We start from the raw sequence: 22,512 nt of genomic DNA on the forward strand, positions 1-22,512 counted from the left end.
TTAATAATATTTGCTGATTGTTTTGAAGCTAATTAAGGTAAAGCTGAATCGATTGCGTTTTAATATAAAAGAATTATATATTGTGTTAAGTTTGACTATCGTTGTACTGAAATTAGTAATTGTAAAAATACCTAAAAGAAATTTAAAAATTATTTGTAATTCAATCAAAATTAAATTATCTATAACTTTGTCTAACAACTAAACATCCTACAACAACTCGATATACTCATAGATGAATATTGAAGTCCAAAACACAAATCTGAATTGGTATAAATACTGATGTTGACTGAAAGTATATTTGGTCACTAAATAATTTATAACTTCTAAATTAGACGTTCAAACTAAATTAAGTTTTTGGCAAAATTATTCTTAATTAAATTATCTACAAATTTGTCTAACAACTAAACATCTTACAACTCGGTATATTCGTAAATTAATATTAAAGTCGAAAACACAAATCTGAATCGGTGATAAATACTGATGTTGACTGAAAGTACATTTGTGTACTAAATAATTTATAACTTCTAAAGTTCAAACTAAACCAAGTTTTTGGCAAAATTATTCATTATTCAATTTAAGAAAAAAATTAATTTAATTTTTTAATTGATATATTATTTCAAACCTTGCATTTTTTGCTAATGGCATAATACAATATTTAAGGGTAAATAACTTATTCATGAATTTATTTTTAATTATTTTTTTTAGGTATGATTATTTCAGAATTTGTTAATAAATCTAATAATGTTTGCTGGTTATTTTGAAGCTAATTCAAGCAAAGTTGATTCGATATAGATCATCTAATATTGAGATTTAATTAAAATTTTATTATATTTGACTATCGTTATACCTCAATTAGTAATAGTAAAGATCAAAAATTATTTGTTATTTATTCATAATTAATTAAAGTTGTTCATTTACATTATTTTTGTATTTGATACATTTTTAAAACTAAATAAATAATTTTAAAATTTATTTTAAACGGAATTAAAAGGAATGAGTATTTCGAGTCCATAATTTTAATAATTTTTGCTGGCTGTTTTTAAGCTAATTGAGTCAAAGCTGATTTGATTGAGTCTTAATATAAATTAATTAATATAGAAATATGTTTGTATAAAAATTTAATTAAATCATTTAATTTTATCGTTGATACATTATTCTAATACATATTTTTAAGGGTATATTACTAATTTATGATTTTATTTTAATTTTTTCTATTAAAGCATGAGTATTTAGACATTTTCTAGGCGTTTTGGGCTAATTTAGACAAAGTCGCTTCAATTCTTAATATAAATTATTAATTAATATTGAGATGTATTTGGCTATCGTTATACTGCAATTAGTAATTGTATAAATATAGGAAGTTAAAAAACATTTAAGAAAATAATTTATTTTAATTTTATATTTTTTCAACATTATGTCTATCCTTGCATTGCTTTTGCTAATACGTATTTCTAAGGGCAAATTACTAATTTTTGTTTTTTTTTTATTAAAGCATGATAATTTAAAAATTTTCTAGATGTTTTAAGCTAATTGAGGCAAAGCCGACTCTATTTTTAATATAGATTATTAATTAATATTGAGATGTATTTGAGTATCGTTATACTTTATATACTTTAATTGTATACATATAAGAAGTTCAAAAATTATTTGTAATTTATTCAAAATTTAAGAGAATAATTTAATTTCATTTTTATTTTCAACATTATATTAATTCTTGCATTGCTTTTGCTAATACATACATATATATTTCTAAGGGCATCATATGCCTAATTTTTTATTTTTTCTATTATGAGTATTTCGAAATTTGCCAATAAATCTATTCATCTTTGCTAGTTATTTTCAGGCTAATTACAGCCAAGTCAATTCGATTACGTCTCAATATAGATTATTAATTAATATCACCATTGATTGGCATTCTTTCCTAGCTAATACAAAAGAGTCGTTAGTCAGCGCGACTGAATTCGATATGGCTCGCTCATTGAGAGATGCGTGCTCATTTCGGATTTTTTTCTTAATTACCCTTAAATTACAACTCATGTCATCGACAACAATGAGAAGCTCAGTATAATGCTTTTTAACAAGTGAAACATCATTCGAAACGGGAGTATGTCATGATTGCAAAATCGTGAAATGCACAAAGATTGTACACACAATTAATGATTCATGGGAGTAGAAAAATAATTAAATCAATAATGGGTAAAACCGGGGATAGTAGAATCTTGTTTAGTATTTATTTTTATACTATTGCGTATTTATTGTAATAATAACTTTATATATTAGGTTGTCAAATATCTCCCTTCCGCTTTGCTCTTGGTTTATAATACAAAAAGCCGGAAGGGAGATATTTGACAACCTTATATTATTAGATAGTATTTATTATTCAAATAATTTTCAATGTTTGAATATAAAAACATGTTATATCACTTACCTTATGAGTATTTATTACGGTGTCACAATGAGGGTAGGTGCTAATCTTCTTCACTGTATCAGTTGCCAAGATTAAGACTGTTTTCGTAACAGCAATCAATCGAAAGACTTTGTCTTACATCATTTTTAATTATTTTTTATTAAAAAAAATTAAAACCCTATAATTATCTATTAACAATAACTTGTGTTCAAATATAAAATTCTTTAACAATTCGAATAATAGCACGCACTGTTGTCGGCGAAATAAATTCGTTCGGTATTTTCGGTTTTATTCCGGTTCGGCGGTTGTACCTCTTGATGACCGTTCGGTTTGTTGCAAACGATGAGACTGATGATGATCCGACAGTGTCTTCGGCATGAGAACAACGTGTACTCAAACTATTACCCCTTCTCCGGTTGGTACTGGCAAGGCTTACCTGTACTGTTCATTCGGCTTCTCTTCTTACGAGATCTCCCTACTCGAAGCGTCGCCGTCGCCTGAACTACATCTTCGCTGCCGCCGCAGTACGAAGTCCACGTGCTGCAGCGGGCTCATCACCACCCTGAGGAGATGCTGTGCGGTCGAATGGTATTTTGTGAAATATTTATCTGCTGCAATTTTTTGTAGCTTGTGCAACACCTACGTGAAAAAACATAATCAATAGCTTCAATATACGGGTTTTCCATAAGTTTTTTGTACAAGAAAATTGTAATTACAACTATCTTTACGTTTTTCTATTGGACTACTACTCCAAGTTATCTGTGTTCTGTCAACCTTAGGTTTTAGGTTAGGTACTTGAAAAAGTAGACAAAAATTGTCTTCAGTAAAACACTGTTACGAGCGATATTTTTATTGATATTACGACTAGTGGTGCATGGCATCATACCTTAAGGCAAATTGCTGAAATTGAAATATTTTTAAAAAAGGCGACTTTTTTTAACACTAAATCTACCACCAATTTTCAAACTTTCTGTATAACTTAGACATTTTTAAACGTTAAATTACCATTATCAAACTATATGACAATTCTTAGAATACACAAATGATATTTTCTTCACTTTTTGATTTAAGTTATAGTCTATTTTCCTTTATGTGGCCTAATTACCGCGGTCGGTCAATTTGACCGGTGAAAAATAATATTATTTGGGAAGTTGTTTCTATAGAAACTTAGGTGCAGATTCATACAAATTATACAAAATGAACCAGACAAATTTAGAATACAGTTCTGGATAATCTGTGAAGTCAATAGTAAATATATTATGAATGGGCTTTCCTATTTAGGAAATGACAAGAGAAGAGATTGTTCAATTCTTCAATTGAATAATTCGTTATTCTAAAACTGATAAATTCATTCATAGATTTTGAAACAATTTGTATAAATTAAATTTCTTTACTCTGACGATGTATAAAAAAATTATTGTTCCAAGTTTCAAACATTTTCCAACAGAAATAGGAGATAAGCAGAAAAAGTGTTTCGAAAATTATTAAATTTTGTATTAGTACCTTGTTTGAAGAAAATATGTCAGACCAGATGGCTAAGAAATGTAACATGAAGTTCAAAATTTGTTGGTGGCAGCTTTACGGGTATTTGTGTAAATTGTGTATAAAGAGACGACGAATAAACGCATTTTTAGACACGAATTTTTGTTTTAGTTGATTTTTTAACTCGGCTACGCATTTTTAAAATCTCCAGAAAATCAAGTTTTTATCAACACTGTCCACAATTTCGGCTTTGTGTGGAAGAAGAAATTTTGCGAAAGTTCAAACCAACAAATATATTTGCGTCAAATGTACATTTCAGACTAAAATAAGCTAAATTCAGACTAAATTAGCATATGGCATTATTTATAAATATTTAATATTATTAGCTTTTTTCTTATAATTTCTTTTAGAAATTATATAAAAAAAAATTGTAAAGGAAACTTCACGACAATTTCTTTAATTTATGTGAAATAAACAATAAATCTATCATTATCTGCAATAAGTAATAAAATAGATTACTTTTTAATTGTAGGTCAATTTGACCGCGCGCGGTAGTTATAGGTATACATAAATAGTCGGTAGGAATAATTCTTGGTACGGAACTCATAGAAATGGAAACAAAATTCGTGCTTATCATTAAAATGTCTATAAAATATCTGGTCATTGGATGTACTTATATTCAATCATCATTTTTTCCGCAAAATGGATTTTTTAACTTTTTTTGGGATCTCCGCTGGTTTTGCCTTTCCAAAATTTAACCAATTTTTCAATCCATTCATACAAGTAGAATGTATTTTGAATCATTCAAATCGGATGCTTCGTTTTCTCACAAATTGCCATTTTTTGAATCATTCAAATCGTCGGCGAAATATTGTATGCGCACATACACACGCACACACATACATCAATCAAGGTGTGCCGAAATTTTCAGAAACCCCTGAAATGTAAAGATATGCAAGAAAAATCATTTTCGTAGGGTAAGTTATAGTAATCGCAAAAAAATTGAAAATGAAATTTTTCATATATCTTGACATATCAGAGGTATTATTGAACATTTTGGCATACCTTAGAAAAAATGAATGTATGTGTGTCTGTGTGTTTGTGTGTGTATTTGGATACAAATTTTTGTCGACGATTTCGTGAACACGGTTCAACCGATTTCAAAGTATGCCAAAATTTTCGTGAAGATATGCAAGAAAAATCATTTACGAATTTTTTGCTAGTGTTATAACTTGCCCCGTGGGAAGTCAATAACAAAATAAATTTGTCCAAGGAAAAAAAGCTCTTTATGTTTTTTTAGTACAGTCTAAAACTTTGCTACAACTCTGCAGATTGCATTTACTATTCCAAACCGAATGCATCTTCAAACTATAGACTGTACGGCAGGTGTTCATGATTTTGTTTTTTTTTAAATTGCACATATTTCTCTTTGTATATATTTTAGATCTGTACAGATATGTTAGAATGAGATTTTATATCTTACAACCCCTATGCGACATCTGAATGGTACATTTACTATTTTTATTTAATCAATTGAAATTTACCTGTCTTATTACAGTATTCAGCTAAAGAATTATTCTATTAATAGAACAAGAAAGCTTGATGCATAATTTATATTACATTGACTTGAAGAACTAGCTATAAATAGACATTGTATTACTAACTCTACTAACCAAACAATCCACGTTTTTCATCCAACAAGGTGAAGATTAACTAGATGTAGATTTCATTTTGCCCGTTGGAAAGTAGTAATGGACACTTTTTGAAGTCGATAAAGTATACTTTATCTAACAGATATCTTAAGAACAATCAAAATGAATGCAAATGAAAGTCATAAATATTAGGTGGAAGAAATATTCATATAGAATTGAAATTAAATTTAAAATAACAAACTATATTCTCATATAATTACAATCTGCTTGGAAAGATATTCGGTAATTTTGAAGACTAATACTAATTTTTAACTTCCCGTAGGGTAAGTTATAGTAATCGCAAAAAACTCGAAAATGAAAATTTTTATATATCTTTAAGTTTCAAAAGTTTCTGAATATTTTGGCATACCTTAGAAAAAATGGATATATGTGTGTGTGTGTGCGGATACAAATGTTCGTCGACGATTTCGGGAACACCGATCAACCGATTTGAATAATTCAATAAACATTCGATTCGTATTGAAGGCAGGTCTAGCCGTTCTGAAGATACGGGCAAAAAGTGCCAAAAACGGTAACTCAGGTTTTAAAAAAACGGAGCGTCCGATATTAATAATTTAAAAGATATTTTGCTTGTATTGGCAATATGAAGAACTGATTAAATTTTTGGAAAGGCCAGCGGTTATGGACTCTCAATAAAAATAAGTTAAAAAATGTCATTTGGCGGTCAAAAATGTTTATTAGACATACATCAAATTATCAGATATTTTAAAGAGATTTTAATACTGTATACACATTTTGTGTAATTTTTTTGGGGTTTCGTACCAAGATTTTTAATTACAGCAATTTGACTTAAGGCACGATGCCACGCACCCCACTAGTTTTTATATTTTTTTATTCTTTTAACCATATGAATATTTTATAATCAGTTCATTTGTGAGAAAATTGCGAAGCGATGGTAAACTGCCGCTACACGTTTTGGTACTTATGTCATGCACTCGAAAATTTAAATAACAAATTATCTGCAGATAAAGCCGTGGAGACTGGGGCATTCGATGACCTTGAACGCTTGCAGCATTTTTATGAATATTACTGAAAATGGTGCACTCATAAATATATTATTTTAAAATGTTCAACATATAACTGCTAAGGTCACAATTGGGATCGAAATATAGAAGGAAATTAGTAATGAATCCGAGCCAAATTGTAGAACACATTCTGCGACCCCCAGCATGGCCTTGAAAAGGTTAAGGTGATCCAACAGGATCTCTCTTTAATGAAGATAAAGAGTCTTTATCATTTACTCTTTATTATTTATACTTTTAATTTATAGAATTATATATTTCTGATCTCTGAATAACAATAAAAAAATAATGTTTGCTAGATTTTAGCAGAGACATCGTTTTTTCGACTTTGGCAGAGACTGGAGCTAAGTGCTAAAGCCACCGCGCCAAATTCCGCGTTTTTCCAATGACTATTTTAATTACGTAAAATCTACTATTAATTATAACAATTTTTATGCAGAATTATTCTTATTTATAAAACAGATTGTTCTCGAACGATTGAATGTATGGAAAATTTAATTTTCCATTTCACGTTACGATAAATTTGTAGACGTTAATTAAAATATTAATTGAGGACGATTAATAATTACTAATAAGTATTATACCTTCAATTTGCTTACAAATTCAGAGATTTTAAGATGAGATACAACTCTTTACCAACCGCTTAGATGTGGATGTGGTGCGAGAAGAATCCTCTAACTAAACTAAACTCCTCTAACTAAAATCTCATATGAAGGTTATAGGGACTATTTGCAATTTATATTCTCGATAAAAAGCAATGATCAAACGTTCATTGTAATACATATATATATATATATATATATATATATATATATATAATTTTTCATATAATTGCGATCTGCCTGGTAAGGCAATCAGTAATTTTGGTGACAAATGAGTAGATATAAGAGTTTAAAATGCTACCAAGTGGTAGTCATTTTAAATTCGGAAACAGATGGGATGAAGATATAGATAATAATAAGTCTATATTACATATTAATCAGCTAACTCTATAGGGGTTGTTTTTTTGAGTCTTCTGCGGATGATTCAAGAAAGCAAGTCTTTCGCAAGTTGGTTCAAAGATATATAATAGTTTTCTACTTATCAAGATCGGTCAAAATTAAGAAAACACTTGCAAATCATTAAATTGTTGTTATTGCGTAAGTGCGGAACTATTAAACTGCGTGTCAAATTTTCAAAATTCAGCTGCAGAATGAAAAATAAGACTACTTTGCTTTGATGTAATATCAAAATATTAATTTGCCAGACGTTTCAGCGGTTGTTAAACATGCCAGGCAATCAAAAATGTCTGGCAATATGATACTAGTTTAAACCATTTTAGTCATTTCAATTTTTATTTTTTTGACTTTGAATAGGTTGGCTAGATTCACATTTTTGTTGCCAGCCAAAGTTCCACTCACCCCGATGCCAACTTCCATGTGCCATGCAGATGGTTCTATTTATGAAACCAATAAATCACAATTATTAAAACTAATTGAGAAAAAATTAGGCAACACTACAAATCAACAACCGACATCGAATAGACATTATCTTTGACCAATATTTTTCTTCTTCTATCAAAGATTGTGAGCGTTTACGACGAGAAGAAGCTAATAGGCCAATATCAATTGGACCTAACCAAATTCGACGATTTGATAGCAGGAACTAAAAAATATACAATTTAAGGAAGCACTAGATAACTTTTTCATTAATCATTGGAATAGTGAAGATATGGTTCTTTTTATTGACAATAAAGTTATTTACACTAGTTATAATAAATGTTATTCATATAAAGTTTTAAACGAACCTCTGAAATGTTCAGAAAAAATTTCATTTTCGTTTTTTTCGATTACTATAACTTACCCTACGGGCAGTTAATAAATAAAGCTGAAGGTGAAATATTTTAATGTATATATATATATATATATATATATTATATATATATACGTGTATATATATATATATATATATGTATGTATGTATGTATATATCACATAATATAACATTAACATTAATATATATCACAATTTACATTGAGATTCCTTCCAAGTTGGGAAATTTTATGTAAACAAAAAAATCAGTAAAATTTAAAACATTCAAATTTTTTTAATAGCTGTTAGATGAAGTATGACTTCAGACTCTAATGAATATAACTATATGTAAATGAAACGTCGATTTTAAAACACTTTAGTAGGTAATATTTATATTTATCTTTTTGGTCCAGGAATGCGTGCGTTATGACACATTGTCGATATATCAGTTAATGCATTACGTAGTTATTTAATGGCACTTCAAATCGCGTACCACGCGAACTAGCGTACAAATTGCATATTGTCCCATATGCATATGGAACGCATAAAATACCACATTCGTTACGCGCGTTCGTGAAGCTTTTCGCCCAAATATGTAAATGGCTCAACCAAGTAAATGTCCCATACGTGTTAAAATTACAAATTACTAAAACTTACTTATATTTACATATTTTTCGAAAGTCTTACTGAATTTATGTGCCACAATCATCACATTTTAGAGCACTCTATTTAGAAGTAGTGAGAGATTTCTTTCAAATATCTGGACCATTCTAACTGTAGAACTGTAGATGACAGATGTTGAGGCATCGCATGAAAAAAAAACATAGTAAGTATCTATGTAAGTCTTAAGACAAGCTCAGGGGAGGTTATAACCCCCGTGACCCACCACCTAGATCCGCCACTGAGGTCTTGTTGCTTCATGTTAACTAATTTTGTTCAATAAAACGGAAAATAATGATGATCATTATTATATCTCATTCCATAAAAATATTATTTAATACAGTTGTAAATATTACAATAGTACTACCCTAGGGCAAATTCGTGAGCTGAGTTAAACTCCAATTCGATCCAAGGAAGAATAGTGTGAGAGTTTTCCAATTGGCATTTTGCATCACAGTGCCCGAAATAAGCTATTGTCAATTGCTACCATATTTTTGATATATAGTGAAATATAGTGATATATAGTGCGGAGTTCAAACTCGCACCCCATGGGGTTATTTCAACGCTAAGTTATTCAAATTTAGCCTATTTTTTTCTGTCTTCAATACTGCCTTGGTCACCATTGATATCATATCTCATGTCTCGACACTTTTTTCAAATCTGATTTTCTTCAAACCCTACTCGGTTTTGGCAAAAAAAATCAAACATTAAAAAAATGTGAAAGAGAAAAAACTTTTTCAAAAATACTTTATTATATTTTATAATTTTGTTGTTGTTTGTAATTATTTATTACACTCATCAATCTTTTACTTGGCTGCTATTATTTTCCAAGGATAATTTTATGTTTTCTTAACGTTTCAAGACATTCTGAATCGTTTGACACCGAAATTGAAAAAAGTATGAATTTGTGTGTATGCGTATGTGCGCCAAAATTGATCCTTTCATCGCCTTTTTTTAAAAAAAATGGCTAAACCGATTTAAAGGACATCTGATGAAATTCGATAAGCAATTAATTCGATAGCATTAATTAGTTTCTTGCGACAATCGGCCGAGCCGTTTCTCTAGGATTAGCAGATGATTGCAAACATTTTTGTCTAAAATCTTGAACCGATTTTAAAACATCAAAAGGTATTGATTGCGAAATATGCTGATTAGTTTTTGGTGAAAATCGGTCGGGCCGTTTCTTCGTAATTAATTGAATTTGTTTTTACGATTTTGATGAAACTTTTTATGATGATGAGCTTCGTGGTCTTATCAAACTCGTTAATATAGTCCTACGAAAGTGGTAGAATTATAAAAATTGTACAAAATTTGGAATTATTATAATAAATTGTATAACTTTTGGACATATTTGGAGCAGTGTCAAATTTTCTAAATTCTATCGTCACAAGTTGAAAAGTTGTTGAAAATCAATTCTTATTGATTATGTCGATTAAGTTTCTTTAAGGCAAAATGCCACTTACGCCTAGTTCTTTCATAACAATTATAGTAATCGCAAAATGAAATTTATTATATATTTATTAGTTTCAAGGTTTCTGAACATTTTGGCATATCTTAGAAAAAATTGATGTTATGTGTGTGTGTATATGCGGATACAATTGTTCGTGGACGATTTCGAGTACACGGATCAACCGAATTGATTGATTCAAAAAACAATCAAATTAATTCAATATTAATTCAAAACATTAATAAGGAGACCTGCTGATTAATTTTTTGGCAAAGGCAGGTCTAGTTGTTTAGAAGGTACGGGCAAAAAGTGCTAAAAATTGTAATTAAATTCCAGAGAATGGAGCGTCCGATTTGAATGAAATAAAAAACATTCGATTTCTATTGATGATTAGACGTGTTGATTAGTTTTTGGTGGAGAGAGGTCTAGCCATTTCGAAGATACGGGGCAAAAAGTACTAAAAACGGTAAATCAGTTTAGAGAACGGTGCATCCGATTTGAATGATTCAAAAAATATTTGACTTGGATTGACGAAATGAAGAATTAATGAAATTTTTGTTAAGGCAGGTCTAGCAGTTTCGGAGATACAGAGGAAAAAGTAAAAAAAGTTGATATGTGGCGGTCAAAAATGACCATTAGACATATTATTGATTACTGTTATTTTTCCCTCGAGTATTTAATTCTGGTACGGGAAGTTCCAGCAATTTGCCTTAAGGTAAGATGGCTTGTACCACTAGTCTATTAAATAGATTTAATTGTATATTGTTTACATCATTAATACCAAAAGCCATAATTTTCTAGTCAAAATTTATCAAGCGTCTGTTGTTCTATATAAGTATGTAATTCATGTTTATTGCTTTACATACAGATTAATAAATATTTATTTAATTATTTACATTGAATTAACGCGCACACAATATTATCAGATAATTCGTTCAAGTGGAGAACATTTTTAAATTCGTCGCCAGACCGCGCGGTCTGCAGTGCTCAAATTCATGGTGAGGCAAGACTATTGCCATGGATGACAATATTATTGATAAACGTAAAGAAACAAAATGGTTGATTGTATGTTTTGATTGTGATTTGTTATGCCGAATTTAAAATGCATATGAAGCTTCGTAAAAACTGTGTTAAATATGTTGAGATTGGTTGATGAATAATTTGACAGTGCATTGTGTTCAATATGTGAAATGATTCGGACTAGAAAGATGATTTTATCTGTCAAACATGCTATTGTTCTAACATTGTTACTATTTCTTACTGTCAAAGGTATTATGTTATAATTTTAATAATATTTGAAAAAATCAGAAGAGTTTCATGAAATCCGTTGAATTAATGAATATTATGCTTACTTTAATTCAGATTCATATGCGTTATTACACTCCACCCTTATTCTAATGAAAAACTTTGAAAAATCATTAAGATGTTTAATTAGGATACACCAGTTAATTTCACTGCAATTTTCAGCACATTTATTTTATTTTAAACAATTATTTAGAATGTATCTTATAATCTACAGTAACAACATCCTATATGTTCAATATAATATTTTTTAGTTATTTTTTACTATAGTAGGTAGATTATAGTTCTTAGCATTAATATAGAATTATATTGTACAAATTAGGTAATAGAGATTAAAAATTAATCATACTTAAACTAATGAAGTATTAAAAATTTTGTCAATGATATTTGACAAATTTATTGTCATGAAAAATTAATTAGAAAAAATTATCCAAGTTAGAAATAACTTGCATTTCTTATTAGTTTATATTTAATTAATTTGACTAACTCCGCTACTTTATACAGCAATTTTAGTGCTTTTGTACAACATATAAACAATTTTATTTTTTTAAGTAAGTAAGTTTATTTATACTCTGATATTTATGTATACATGTAACAGATTCTATAAACATTTAACAATCAATAAACATGATCAATATATTTTATTATCTTACGCATTAAAGTAGCTCGTCACTCTCAGTAGCAAAACTTCTATATAAATATATCTATAATCTATCATTATTAATGTTATAATTTCAAATAACGTTTGTGAGTACTTATTTCTCAAAAATCACAAAATAAAAAAACAAACGCTATCATAGCTTTTATTAATTCCCAACAAATTGTCTAATCTTTGAATGACGATTCCATGTATTTCTAACACACATTTAAAATTGTTGGCTATAAGAAAAAAGCGCAACTATCACTGAAATATATGAAATGGTAATGGTGGTTTTGTGTAGCATATTAGCATTTATCTACAATAACTATTCTTAGAATCATGCAAACATCGTTATTTAACTGGTTTGTTTTTAAATCCATTGTATGTATTTAAATTTATTTTTTAGTGAAACATTTATTTAACATATAACAAATTATATTTGCTAATTGTTTTATGTTTGTCTTTTAGTACATACACTTGAGTTTACACAAGAACCTGAGGATACTATAGTTCAAAGTGGAAAGCCTGCAATTCTAAACTGTGCTGCCAAAAATCCCAGTGCTCCATCTGCTGGTATAGAAATTCGATGGCGTGGCCCAGATGGACAAGATCTTAATTTTATTGGAGAGACATATAGGTTGCTAAAACTATGAATAATACTCTTATCATTATTGAATGAATTGTCATCTTGTTATATTTATTTAAAAATATAAAGATGTTAATATCATTGAAAGATTTTAAATTATATACACATTTGATTCACCTCAAAAATTAAAAAATGTTCCTAAAATAATTTTGTGATATGAATATGATTTTTTAATTGTCAACATATTTTATATGTATATGTATATATTTAAGTTAAAATTGATAATGATGCCCAATACATTTTTCATAGATCTCAACTCTCAAATGGATCCTTATATTTCAACGCAGTTGTAGATCATCAGGGCTTAACAGGGAATTACCAATGTATGGCAACAGTGGAACCGATTGGAACTATTGTCAGTCATGCAGCAAAACTTAGTATTGCCTGTAAGCATCACAAATAAATATTTCTTTTAATTTAATGCAAAGTACCAATTCATAGCTCGATATTAATTACTTGTTCCTCAGCCTTTCCAGCTATTGAGTTACATCCCATCGATCAATCTGTGCCTGTTGGTCAGACCGCATTCTTCACTTGCCTTATTGTACCTGTAGATAGGAAGATCAAATATACCTATGTCTGGCTAAAAGATGAAAGACCAATCAAGTTGGACAGTGTTCGCATGACTATTTTACCTTCAGGTGCTTTAGAAATTGATGACATTGTTCCTTCTGATAAAGGATCATACAGGTGTAATGTTACTGATAACAATCAATATAGGTAAATATTGACAGTTGAATACTTTTCTTATTATTACATTATTGATTATTATTTTATATTTATTTTTTAGATTAAGTCATAAAGCTATACTAGAAGTAGAGAGATATGATGATTCAATAGCAGCACCGGTATTCATTGCCTTGCCTCAAACTCAAATAGTAATTGAGGGTGATAGCACAACTTTTGACTGCGCAGCTAATGGGAATCCCAAACCAAGTATAACTTGGTTAAAAAATGGAGAGGCTATTGACCTAAAGTTAGTTTCATTGCATCAAATATCAATTAGTTTTTGAAGCCACATTTAAGAGTGTTATTAACTTTTCAATAATATTAATTAATATATTGATAAATATATTTTTTCAGTGACCTGGATAGTAGATTTCGTATTATAGGTACTGGTAGTTTACAAATATCCAACATTAGAGAAAGCGATTCAACAGTATATCAATGTCGGGCACAAAATAATGAAGATTCACTAGATGCAACTGCCAATTTAAATGTTCAGGTAGTAAATTTTGCATTTTGAAATACATTTGAACTATCAACGGAATAAATTTGAATAATTATTCTCATATTATTTTAGGTTCCACCTAGATTCACAATAGTTCCATCAGATAAAATTGCTATTGAGAAAGAGGACATAGAACTCGAATGTGCAATCTATGGAATACCACAACCAAAAGTACAATGGTTAAAAAATGGTGAAACTATAAAACCAAATGATTATATGCAGATAGTAAAAGAGTAATTATATTATTATAAGCAGAAGCCTTTTTGATTTAAAAAATAATGTACTCAATATTGATATTTTGTAGCAACAATTTAAAAATTTTGGGATTGATGGGCACAGATGCTGGAATATTTCAGTGCATTGGTACTAATCCTACAGGGAGTGTTCAAGGATCAGCTAGACTAAGCATTTTGGGCCCAAGTACGTAATTTATATTTTTATAAATATTTAAAATATAAAATATTCTGCTATAAACTCTCCTACTTTTTTATAATTTAACATATTATTTGTACATTAGTACGCTATAAATTATTAGTTTTTGCTATTTATGTTTTTATTATTTTATTTATTTTTTATATGTAATATAGTTTTTTTATTTGTTTATTTATTTGTTATTTTTTTCTTTTCATCCTTTTACCCATTGGCCTATTAATTTTGTATTCATACTAACATGCATAATCTAGATTCCATGAAATCATTTCCATTACATAATGCACATGATCGAATTAGACAGAAAAATACTGAAAAAATTCCCAATGCACATTCCATATTAAATAGTTTAAAATCTAGCAATTCATTAGCATTGAACACTCGCAATGTACTGAATTCTTTAAAATCAGATGATGATAAATCCGGAGATGAATATGATGATGATTCAAACATAGATAATTTATTATTGAATATTCCAAAGAATAAAAATGTTACTTTGAGTAATGAGAATAGTAGTCTGTTTGGTGAGATCATAAACCATTCCATTTCCCCATTTAATGATCTGGATCTAGATGAAACCCTAAATCCCTATCTCACAAATGAGTCCTTATCCAATGTAGATGGTCATACATATGGAGACATTAATCACACTCCAATCATATCTGGAAATGAAAATGGTTTGCCTGGACCTCCAAGAGATTTGGTAGCTTATATTGTTAAGACTAGGTTTGTTACTTTAAAATGGAGTGAGCCAGAAGAAACAAATGGAAACATTCTAGGCTATTCGGTGTATTATAGACTACAAGGAAGTCAAAGGTTAGATCATAATTATATCACCAAATACAAAAAGCATGATGAAATGAATGTGTTTAGATTGAACATTTATATATAATTGTTTTTATATCATATAATATAATATTTGAATTTTTGTATGGTACACACATTGTTATTAATATACATATATAATTCAGAGAACGAGTACTTCCAACAAAATCAAAAGTTGAAGAAATGGTGGTTGCTCATTTACAGCCTGCAAAAGTATATATGTTCAGAGTAGTAGCTAACAATTCAAGAGGGCCTGGTATCAGTTCACAGGTACTATTACTGAAATCAAAATTCACAACACAGGTATAAATAACAACTTTTGTAGATTTTGGCAGTAACAACTCAAGCAGAAGAAGATGTTTCTGGTCCACCAGTTTTTGTTAAAGCTGAACCTTTAAGCCCAACTAAAATTAAAGTGTCCTGGCAACAACCTACTGTAACCAATGGAGATATATTAAAATACAAAGTTTATTATATGGAGGTAAAACTATGATGTATACATATACATGTGTGTGTGTGAATATTTATATGTATGCCAATAATTATTTATATGTGTATACAATTGTAGGCTGACAGTACAGAGGAGTCTTCTCAAGATTCAGTTGACTTAACTACAGAACTCGTGAATTTGTTACCATATACTACTTACAATATATACGTAGTAGCAGTCAATAATCATGGTATTGGCACATCATCAAGTGAGCTAACAGTTCGAACTTACAGTGATATTCCTACTGAACCTCCTTCCAATGTGACTTTAGAACCTACAAGCACAGTAAGTGTGGTGTACTGCTAATAATTGAATTTTGAATCACTCAGTTTTCTCATTTGTTCATGTTTAATTCATTCAGTCGATAACTGTGCATTGGGAACCCCCTCCAGCTTCTGACCATAATGGTATTATAACAGGTTATAAAATTAAGTACAGAAAATTTAATAAGAAGAAGAGTGAAACTTCTTCCACTCCTGCCAATGTAAGATTTTATGTAATAAATAATTTAGACAAGATGACTGGATATCAGGTACAACAAATTAATCTTACCTTAGTCAAATACAGTATGATACATATATTATAATTCTTTTCAGATTAAACTATGTGCTCTTAATGTAAACGGTTCAGGGCCTTATACCGAATGGCATCATGTTGAGACATATGAAAACGATTTAGATGAATCTAGTGTTCCTGGTGAACCTAGCCCTTTAAAAGGTAAATGAATTCACAATCTTTTATAACAACAATTTACTAGTTTATTTTCCTTTATATTATTATCGATTATTTTAAATATTTTTGCATAAATAATTTTATCCATTTTATTTAGTACGACCATCATCAGATTCAATAACAGTCTCATGGAATCCACCCAGAGATCAATATATAAAAGTTCGCAGTTATATTCTAGGCTGGGGTAATGGTATTCCGGATGTTTTCACACAAGTTCTTGATGACAATGCTCGATATTTTGTTATAAAAAATTTAGGTATGTATAATTCAGAAATTAAAAAATAAACTAGTTGAGAGTAACATTTTGCATTAAAGCAAGTTTCATGAACTTCCTGATACATATAGATAATCAACTTAATTAATAAGAATTGAAATTCAGCTATTTAGGTAAAATATTTGAATGTTTATATCGAAAATAATATTTTTAATTATATTATATTTATTTTCAGAACCTAATTGCGAATATGTTATAAGCTTAAAGGCAAGAAATGAAGTCGGTGATGGTCCACCTGTTTACAGCAATGTTAGAACTAGGGAAGAAGCCCCATTAGAAACATCAAGTCCTTTAGTTCCTCCAGTTGGATTGAAAGCTGTTGTGCTCTCTAGTAATGCAGTAGTTGTATATTGGACAGATACCACTTTAAGTAAAAGTCAGGTATGTCATTAGAAATAGTTATATGAGGGAATGAAAGAAACTTTATGTACCAGGCAAACATTGTTTTACAGTATGTAACAGATAAAAGGCATTACACAGTACGCTTCACTACTACTGGGAGTCCTAAATACCGTTACCATAACTCCACTGAACTGAACTTGATGATCGATGACTTAAGGCCTAATACTCAATATGAGTTCACAGTTAAAGTAGTCAAAGGCAAGAGAGAAAGCCCATGGAGTATGGAAGTATTAAACACAACTCAGCAGGCCCCACCTTCTACACCACCCCGAGATTTAGCAGTATTATTGCCCACAAAGGATAACAATTATGTTACTTTGCAATGGCAACCACCCCGTGTTTCTAATGGACCTATTACAGGTAATAACTTATTTTCATATTCATATTTCAAAATAACTTTTTAAAATTGTGGTTGTTATTTTTAGGATATGTAATTTCCTATTCTCCTGATAATTTACGCAATGATAGGGATTGGTTAGCAGAAGCGGTTGTTGGTGACAAGCATACTATTGTATTAAAACAATTAACTCCAAATACAAAGTATTATTTCAAAGTTAAAGCTAGGAACGATAAAGGATATGGTCCATTTTCATCTCCAATTACGCACTTTACTGATCCAAGTAATTATTGTAATTAATAATTTTAAAATATTTCATATACTTTTTTTTAATTATTGTTATTTACTTCAGTTGAGGGTGAATCTACATTATCAGGAAACATAATTTTATATTGCATTATTGGAGGTTCTGTATTTGCAATTATTTGCTTAATTATTTTCTTGGTTATATTCTGTAGAAGAAATTCAGATCCTAATGAAATGGAACACAATAAAAGGTACGCAATATAAAATTTAAATCAGAGAAAAATCACATTGATAAAGTATTTATTCTAATTTATATTCTTACTTTTAATATAGCTATCAAAAAAATAATGCTTCTAATATAAAACCTCCTGACCTGTGGATTCATCATGATCAAATGGAATTAAAGGCATTGGAAAAGGGTCATTCTAATAATTCAGGTATGTATATAGGCTTAAGGGGGTTTTCAGGTCTCAAACATTTTTTAAAAATTAATTTTGTTTTTTTTTTTTGTATTTTCAGAGTTTAACTATTCAGAAATATGTGTGCAATAGGATTTTTCAAAATTTAAATTCTTTTTGGAGTCAGATGCCAATTTTTTGAGACCTATTTTTACACTATCTAGAATTAAAACTTTTATATATTTTTAATTTTAACTTCTCATAGGGTAAAAAAATCGAAAATGAAATTTTTTATATATCTTTACGTTATAAAGGTTCCTGAATGAATGTATTGGCATACCTCAGAAAAAATTGATGTATGTGTGTGTGTGTGCGTGCGCGCTGATACAAATTTTTTATGGTCTTTCAAAAATACATAAAATTTCTGCCCCTATCAGAATACAGCCCTTGATATTATTTATGAAAGTAATTTTTTTTTTGTGTTACTATTATAGGTTGCAATGACGGTGCTTCCAGTTCCGGTGCTATGACCTTGCCAAGATCTGTGGGTCATGAATATGATCAATCTCCTTCATCTCATCCACATATGAGCAATTCATTGGATAAGAGAACTTATGTTCCTGGTTTTATGGGTATGATTAATTCCAGTTTGTATCAAGCATTTGTGCCCAATGAAACAAAAATCTTATAGAAAAATTTACTTATTTGCAGTTGCTACTACTCCTGTGACTAGCAGCTCCGAGTCTTCATCAACAAGGCCTACTTATCCCAGAACTCAATACAGTATATCAAGAGCTCATGTCACATTAGATCAAAACAATGTGCCTAGTTTATCTCACACATCCAATGTACCACATATGACTTCAATGGGACTTGGTAATGGAGGCTCTTCACTCACTTCGGGGCAAAACATATCTTCTGTAGGATCACTGCCAAATTCTATTGAAACTTGTAAATCCAATCTACCTCACAATAATTCTGCACAAACACCAGAAAATCCTTACGTTTATGATACAGTAACTTCTAATTATAGGTAACTACACATTAAAAAGAAATATTAGTAACTAAATTAGGGACTTCAAAAATAAACTTAATAAAAATGAATTTTTGTAAATATATACCAAGAATATTTTGCAAATTTTCATATTATTGACATATAAATTAAATTATGAATATGGAAAGTGATTATATTTAACAAGGTTTTTATTTTTATTTTTACAGCCAACCACCAGTAACTTCATCACCATATGCACCAATAGAACCTAAGAGAGCGCAGGGACATCCATTAAAAAGTTTCAGTGTTCCCGCACCACCCACATCATCAACTCCAAATACTCCTAACACCAAGCATAATGGTTTGTGTTTATCAACATAATTATAGACCTCAAAATATATTTTACATAATATTCATATAATTATTTTAGATTATATATAAAACAATTTATTTTTTATTTTAGCTTCCCAAGGTATTAATCGACCACAAAATGCATCACCATATAAAAAACCTTTAATGATTAATAGACTGCAAGCAGGTATGTACAGTTTCTATTATTCCACAATATATTATAAATAGTTTTTTCATTTAGATATTAAAATTCAAAGAAATATAAAATTTTCACTCTGTTTTTTTGTAGGACCATCAGTTTGTCATTCATCAGATGAAGTTCAACGACTGGCTCCGAGCCACTCAACTGAGGAATTGCATCAAGAAATGGCTAATTTGGAAGGCTTAATGAAAGACCTAAATGCAATCACAGCCAATGAATTTGAGTGTTAAAATTTTATTTATTATGGTACAGTATTTTATGCAAAAGACTGTTAATTTATGTTATATTATAGTGTCATATACATATTGTAATATGCTTGTCATTTAATTATTATAAATGAAGTAAGACGTTTTTTTAAATGTGCTTTTAAATAAAAAAAAAGACATTAAATATACACATGGAACTGTTTGATTACTGTGATTATGTATTAAATAATCACATTAGTAATGATTAAGAGCTAAAAGGACCACCTCGGGTTTACTCTTTGCAAGTTGCATTTAACAATAAATATCAGGATTAATGGTTGGAGCTATAAGATTTAAATTGGGGTCCCAGGTTTGATAACTGCCTTGGGCAGCTTGATGTCAAACAGTAGTGGCATCGTGTTTTGCTTAGAAATACTTACAAAACTCTAATAAAATATAAAATACAAAAAGCTTATAAAAATGTAGATCTTTCAATGAAATGAGCACAAAATTTAGAAAAGAACATCACAAGTGCTGAGAATCGTAGATAAATTTATAAAGATCTTTTCACTAAAATCAAACAATAGTAAATAACAGATTATTTGCATAAAGAAAATAAGAATTTGAAGACTATATAGAAAAGTGCTCAGGTTATAAGATTTCCTGGGCGAAAATAAAATCTCTCGTGGTGAATAGCAATTTGTTATGATGATATATTATTTCATTTATTTAATAAGTATTTCTCCTTAAAAAAAATTCAATAAACGTATTTATTACTTAACTTCCCGTACAATAAGTTATAGTAAGTGCAAAAAAATCGAAAATGAAAATTTCAAGCATATCTTTGTTTTAAGGTCTTCTGAACATTTTGGAATATCTTAAAAAAAATTTATGTGTGTGTGTATATTGTATATATGTATGTCTGGATACAATTGTTCGTACACAATTTCGAGAGCATGGATCAACCGATTTGAATAATTAAAAAAAACATCCGATTCGTATTGATGAGGAGACGTGCTGATTAGATTTTGGCAAAAGCAGATCCACTTGTTACGGAGATACGTAGCAAAAAGAGCAAATTGAGAGAACGAAGTGTTGATAATAACCTACTTCAAAATATAAAAAGCATTTAAAACAATTGTTATTAAATATTTTGTATTGATTATCAATTATTTTCATTCTTCGAATGTTTAAATACAGTATGGGCAGTTCCAGAAATTTGCCATGCAGCGCTGCACTACTAGTTTTTATGAAAATATAACAGCGTATATTATTAACTTTGCATAGGGAAAGTTATATTAATCGCAATAAAAACGAAAATGAAATTTTTTATATATCTACGTTTCAAAGGTTCCTGAGCATTATGGCATACCTTAGAAAAAATGTATGTATGTGTATGTGTGCGCGCGCGTGTGTGTGTGTGCGGATACAAATTTTCGGCGACGATTTTATGAACACCGATCAACCCACTCTTCTTTTATCTATGGATCAACCGATTTGAATAATTCAAAAAACATTTGGTTCGTATTGATAAGGAGACGTGCTCCTTAAAAAGTGCCAAAAACTTTGTTTTTAAGAGAACGGAACGTCTGATTTTAATAATTCAAAAAAAAATTTACTTAAAAAAAGTAAAAAAATGCCATTTTGAGGTCAAAAATGGTCATTAGCCATACGTACATCAGATCATAGATAAACAAGTATATTTTATGGAGATTTTAATAATGTGTATCAATTTTGTTTACATTTCTATGGGTCTCGTAACATCGTTTGCTCGTTAGATGGCGACGCGGCGCTTACGCGCTTCGATATTGCTTCTCTATGCAGCTAAAGCAGTGCTTTGAAAAAAAGTTCAAAATTTACAAAATATTTCAAAATAAAAGAAATCCAAAAAATTTTGTTTCCAAAAAAGTCTTTTTTCTTCAAAAATTAAAAATTTCTCAAAAATCTATTTTTTTCAAAATTTAAAACAAATTTAATCATTAAAAAAAAATATTAACCATTTCGTTTCGTTAACTTAAAAAAAAAACTCAACGGCCGACCACTTGTTTTAAGTACTTAATCGCAACTAGCAATTTGAATCATTGAAATAATACATGGGGCCAGAAAACGTTTATTATCACATGGATAAAATTTTAAGCATGAGCTCAACAAACGTCATTGCCGAAATATAGGGTTGTCCACAAACCGCTAACTATAAGAAATATTCGATATAATTTTAGACTATGTTAAAACCGGTGAGAATGAAAATTTCACACAAGATTTTCGATTAAAGCGACCGAAATTGTGTAATTATCATTTTTTTGACATT

At 29.4% G+C, this 22,512-nt stretch overlaps 1 protein-coding gene across 1 annotated transcript; it reads left to right on the top strand.

Annotated features, from left to right (window-relative positions):
• The first annotated feature begins 11,506 nt into the window (after nucleotides 1–11,506).
• Nucleotides 11,507–20,280, top strand: LOC113377215 (neogenin-like). Its single transcript, XM_026617449.1, has 25 exons — nucleotides 11,507–11,789; nucleotides 12,931–13,099; nucleotides 13,358–13,494; nucleotides 13,576–13,828; nucleotides 13,899–14,084; nucleotides 14,192–14,333; nucleotides 14,412–14,572; nucleotides 14,644–14,759; nucleotides 15,389–15,584; nucleotides 15,740–15,863; nucleotides 15,919–16,074; nucleotides 16,162–16,368; nucleotides 16,445–16,615; nucleotides 16,680–16,800; nucleotides 16,913–17,071; nucleotides 17,265–17,470; nucleotides 17,542–17,851; nucleotides 17,917–18,111; nucleotides 18,181–18,325; nucleotides 18,408–18,511; nucleotides 18,967–19,104; nucleotides 19,184–19,505; nucleotides 19,694–19,827; nucleotides 19,930–20,004; nucleotides 20,107–20,280. Exons 1-25 carry the CDS (start codon nucleotides 11,711–11,713, stop codon nucleotides 20,247–20,249), a joined length of 4,149 nt encoding a protein of 1,382 aa, XP_026473234.1. The 5' UTR covers nucleotides 11,507–11,710; the 3' UTR covers nucleotides 20,250–20,280.
• Nucleotides 20,281–22,512: the final 2,232 nt, after the last annotated feature.

This window comes from Ctenocephalides felis, unplaced genomic scaffold, assembly GCF_003426905.1.
Source record: "Ctenocephalides felis isolate EL2017-DRISC unplaced genomic scaffold, ASM342690v1 CF-g0.4_SCAFFOLD_01886, whole genome shotgun sequence".
Classification (NCBI taxonomy): Eukaryota; Metazoa; Arthropoda; class Insecta; order Siphonaptera; family Pulicidae; genus Ctenocephalides; species Ctenocephalides felis.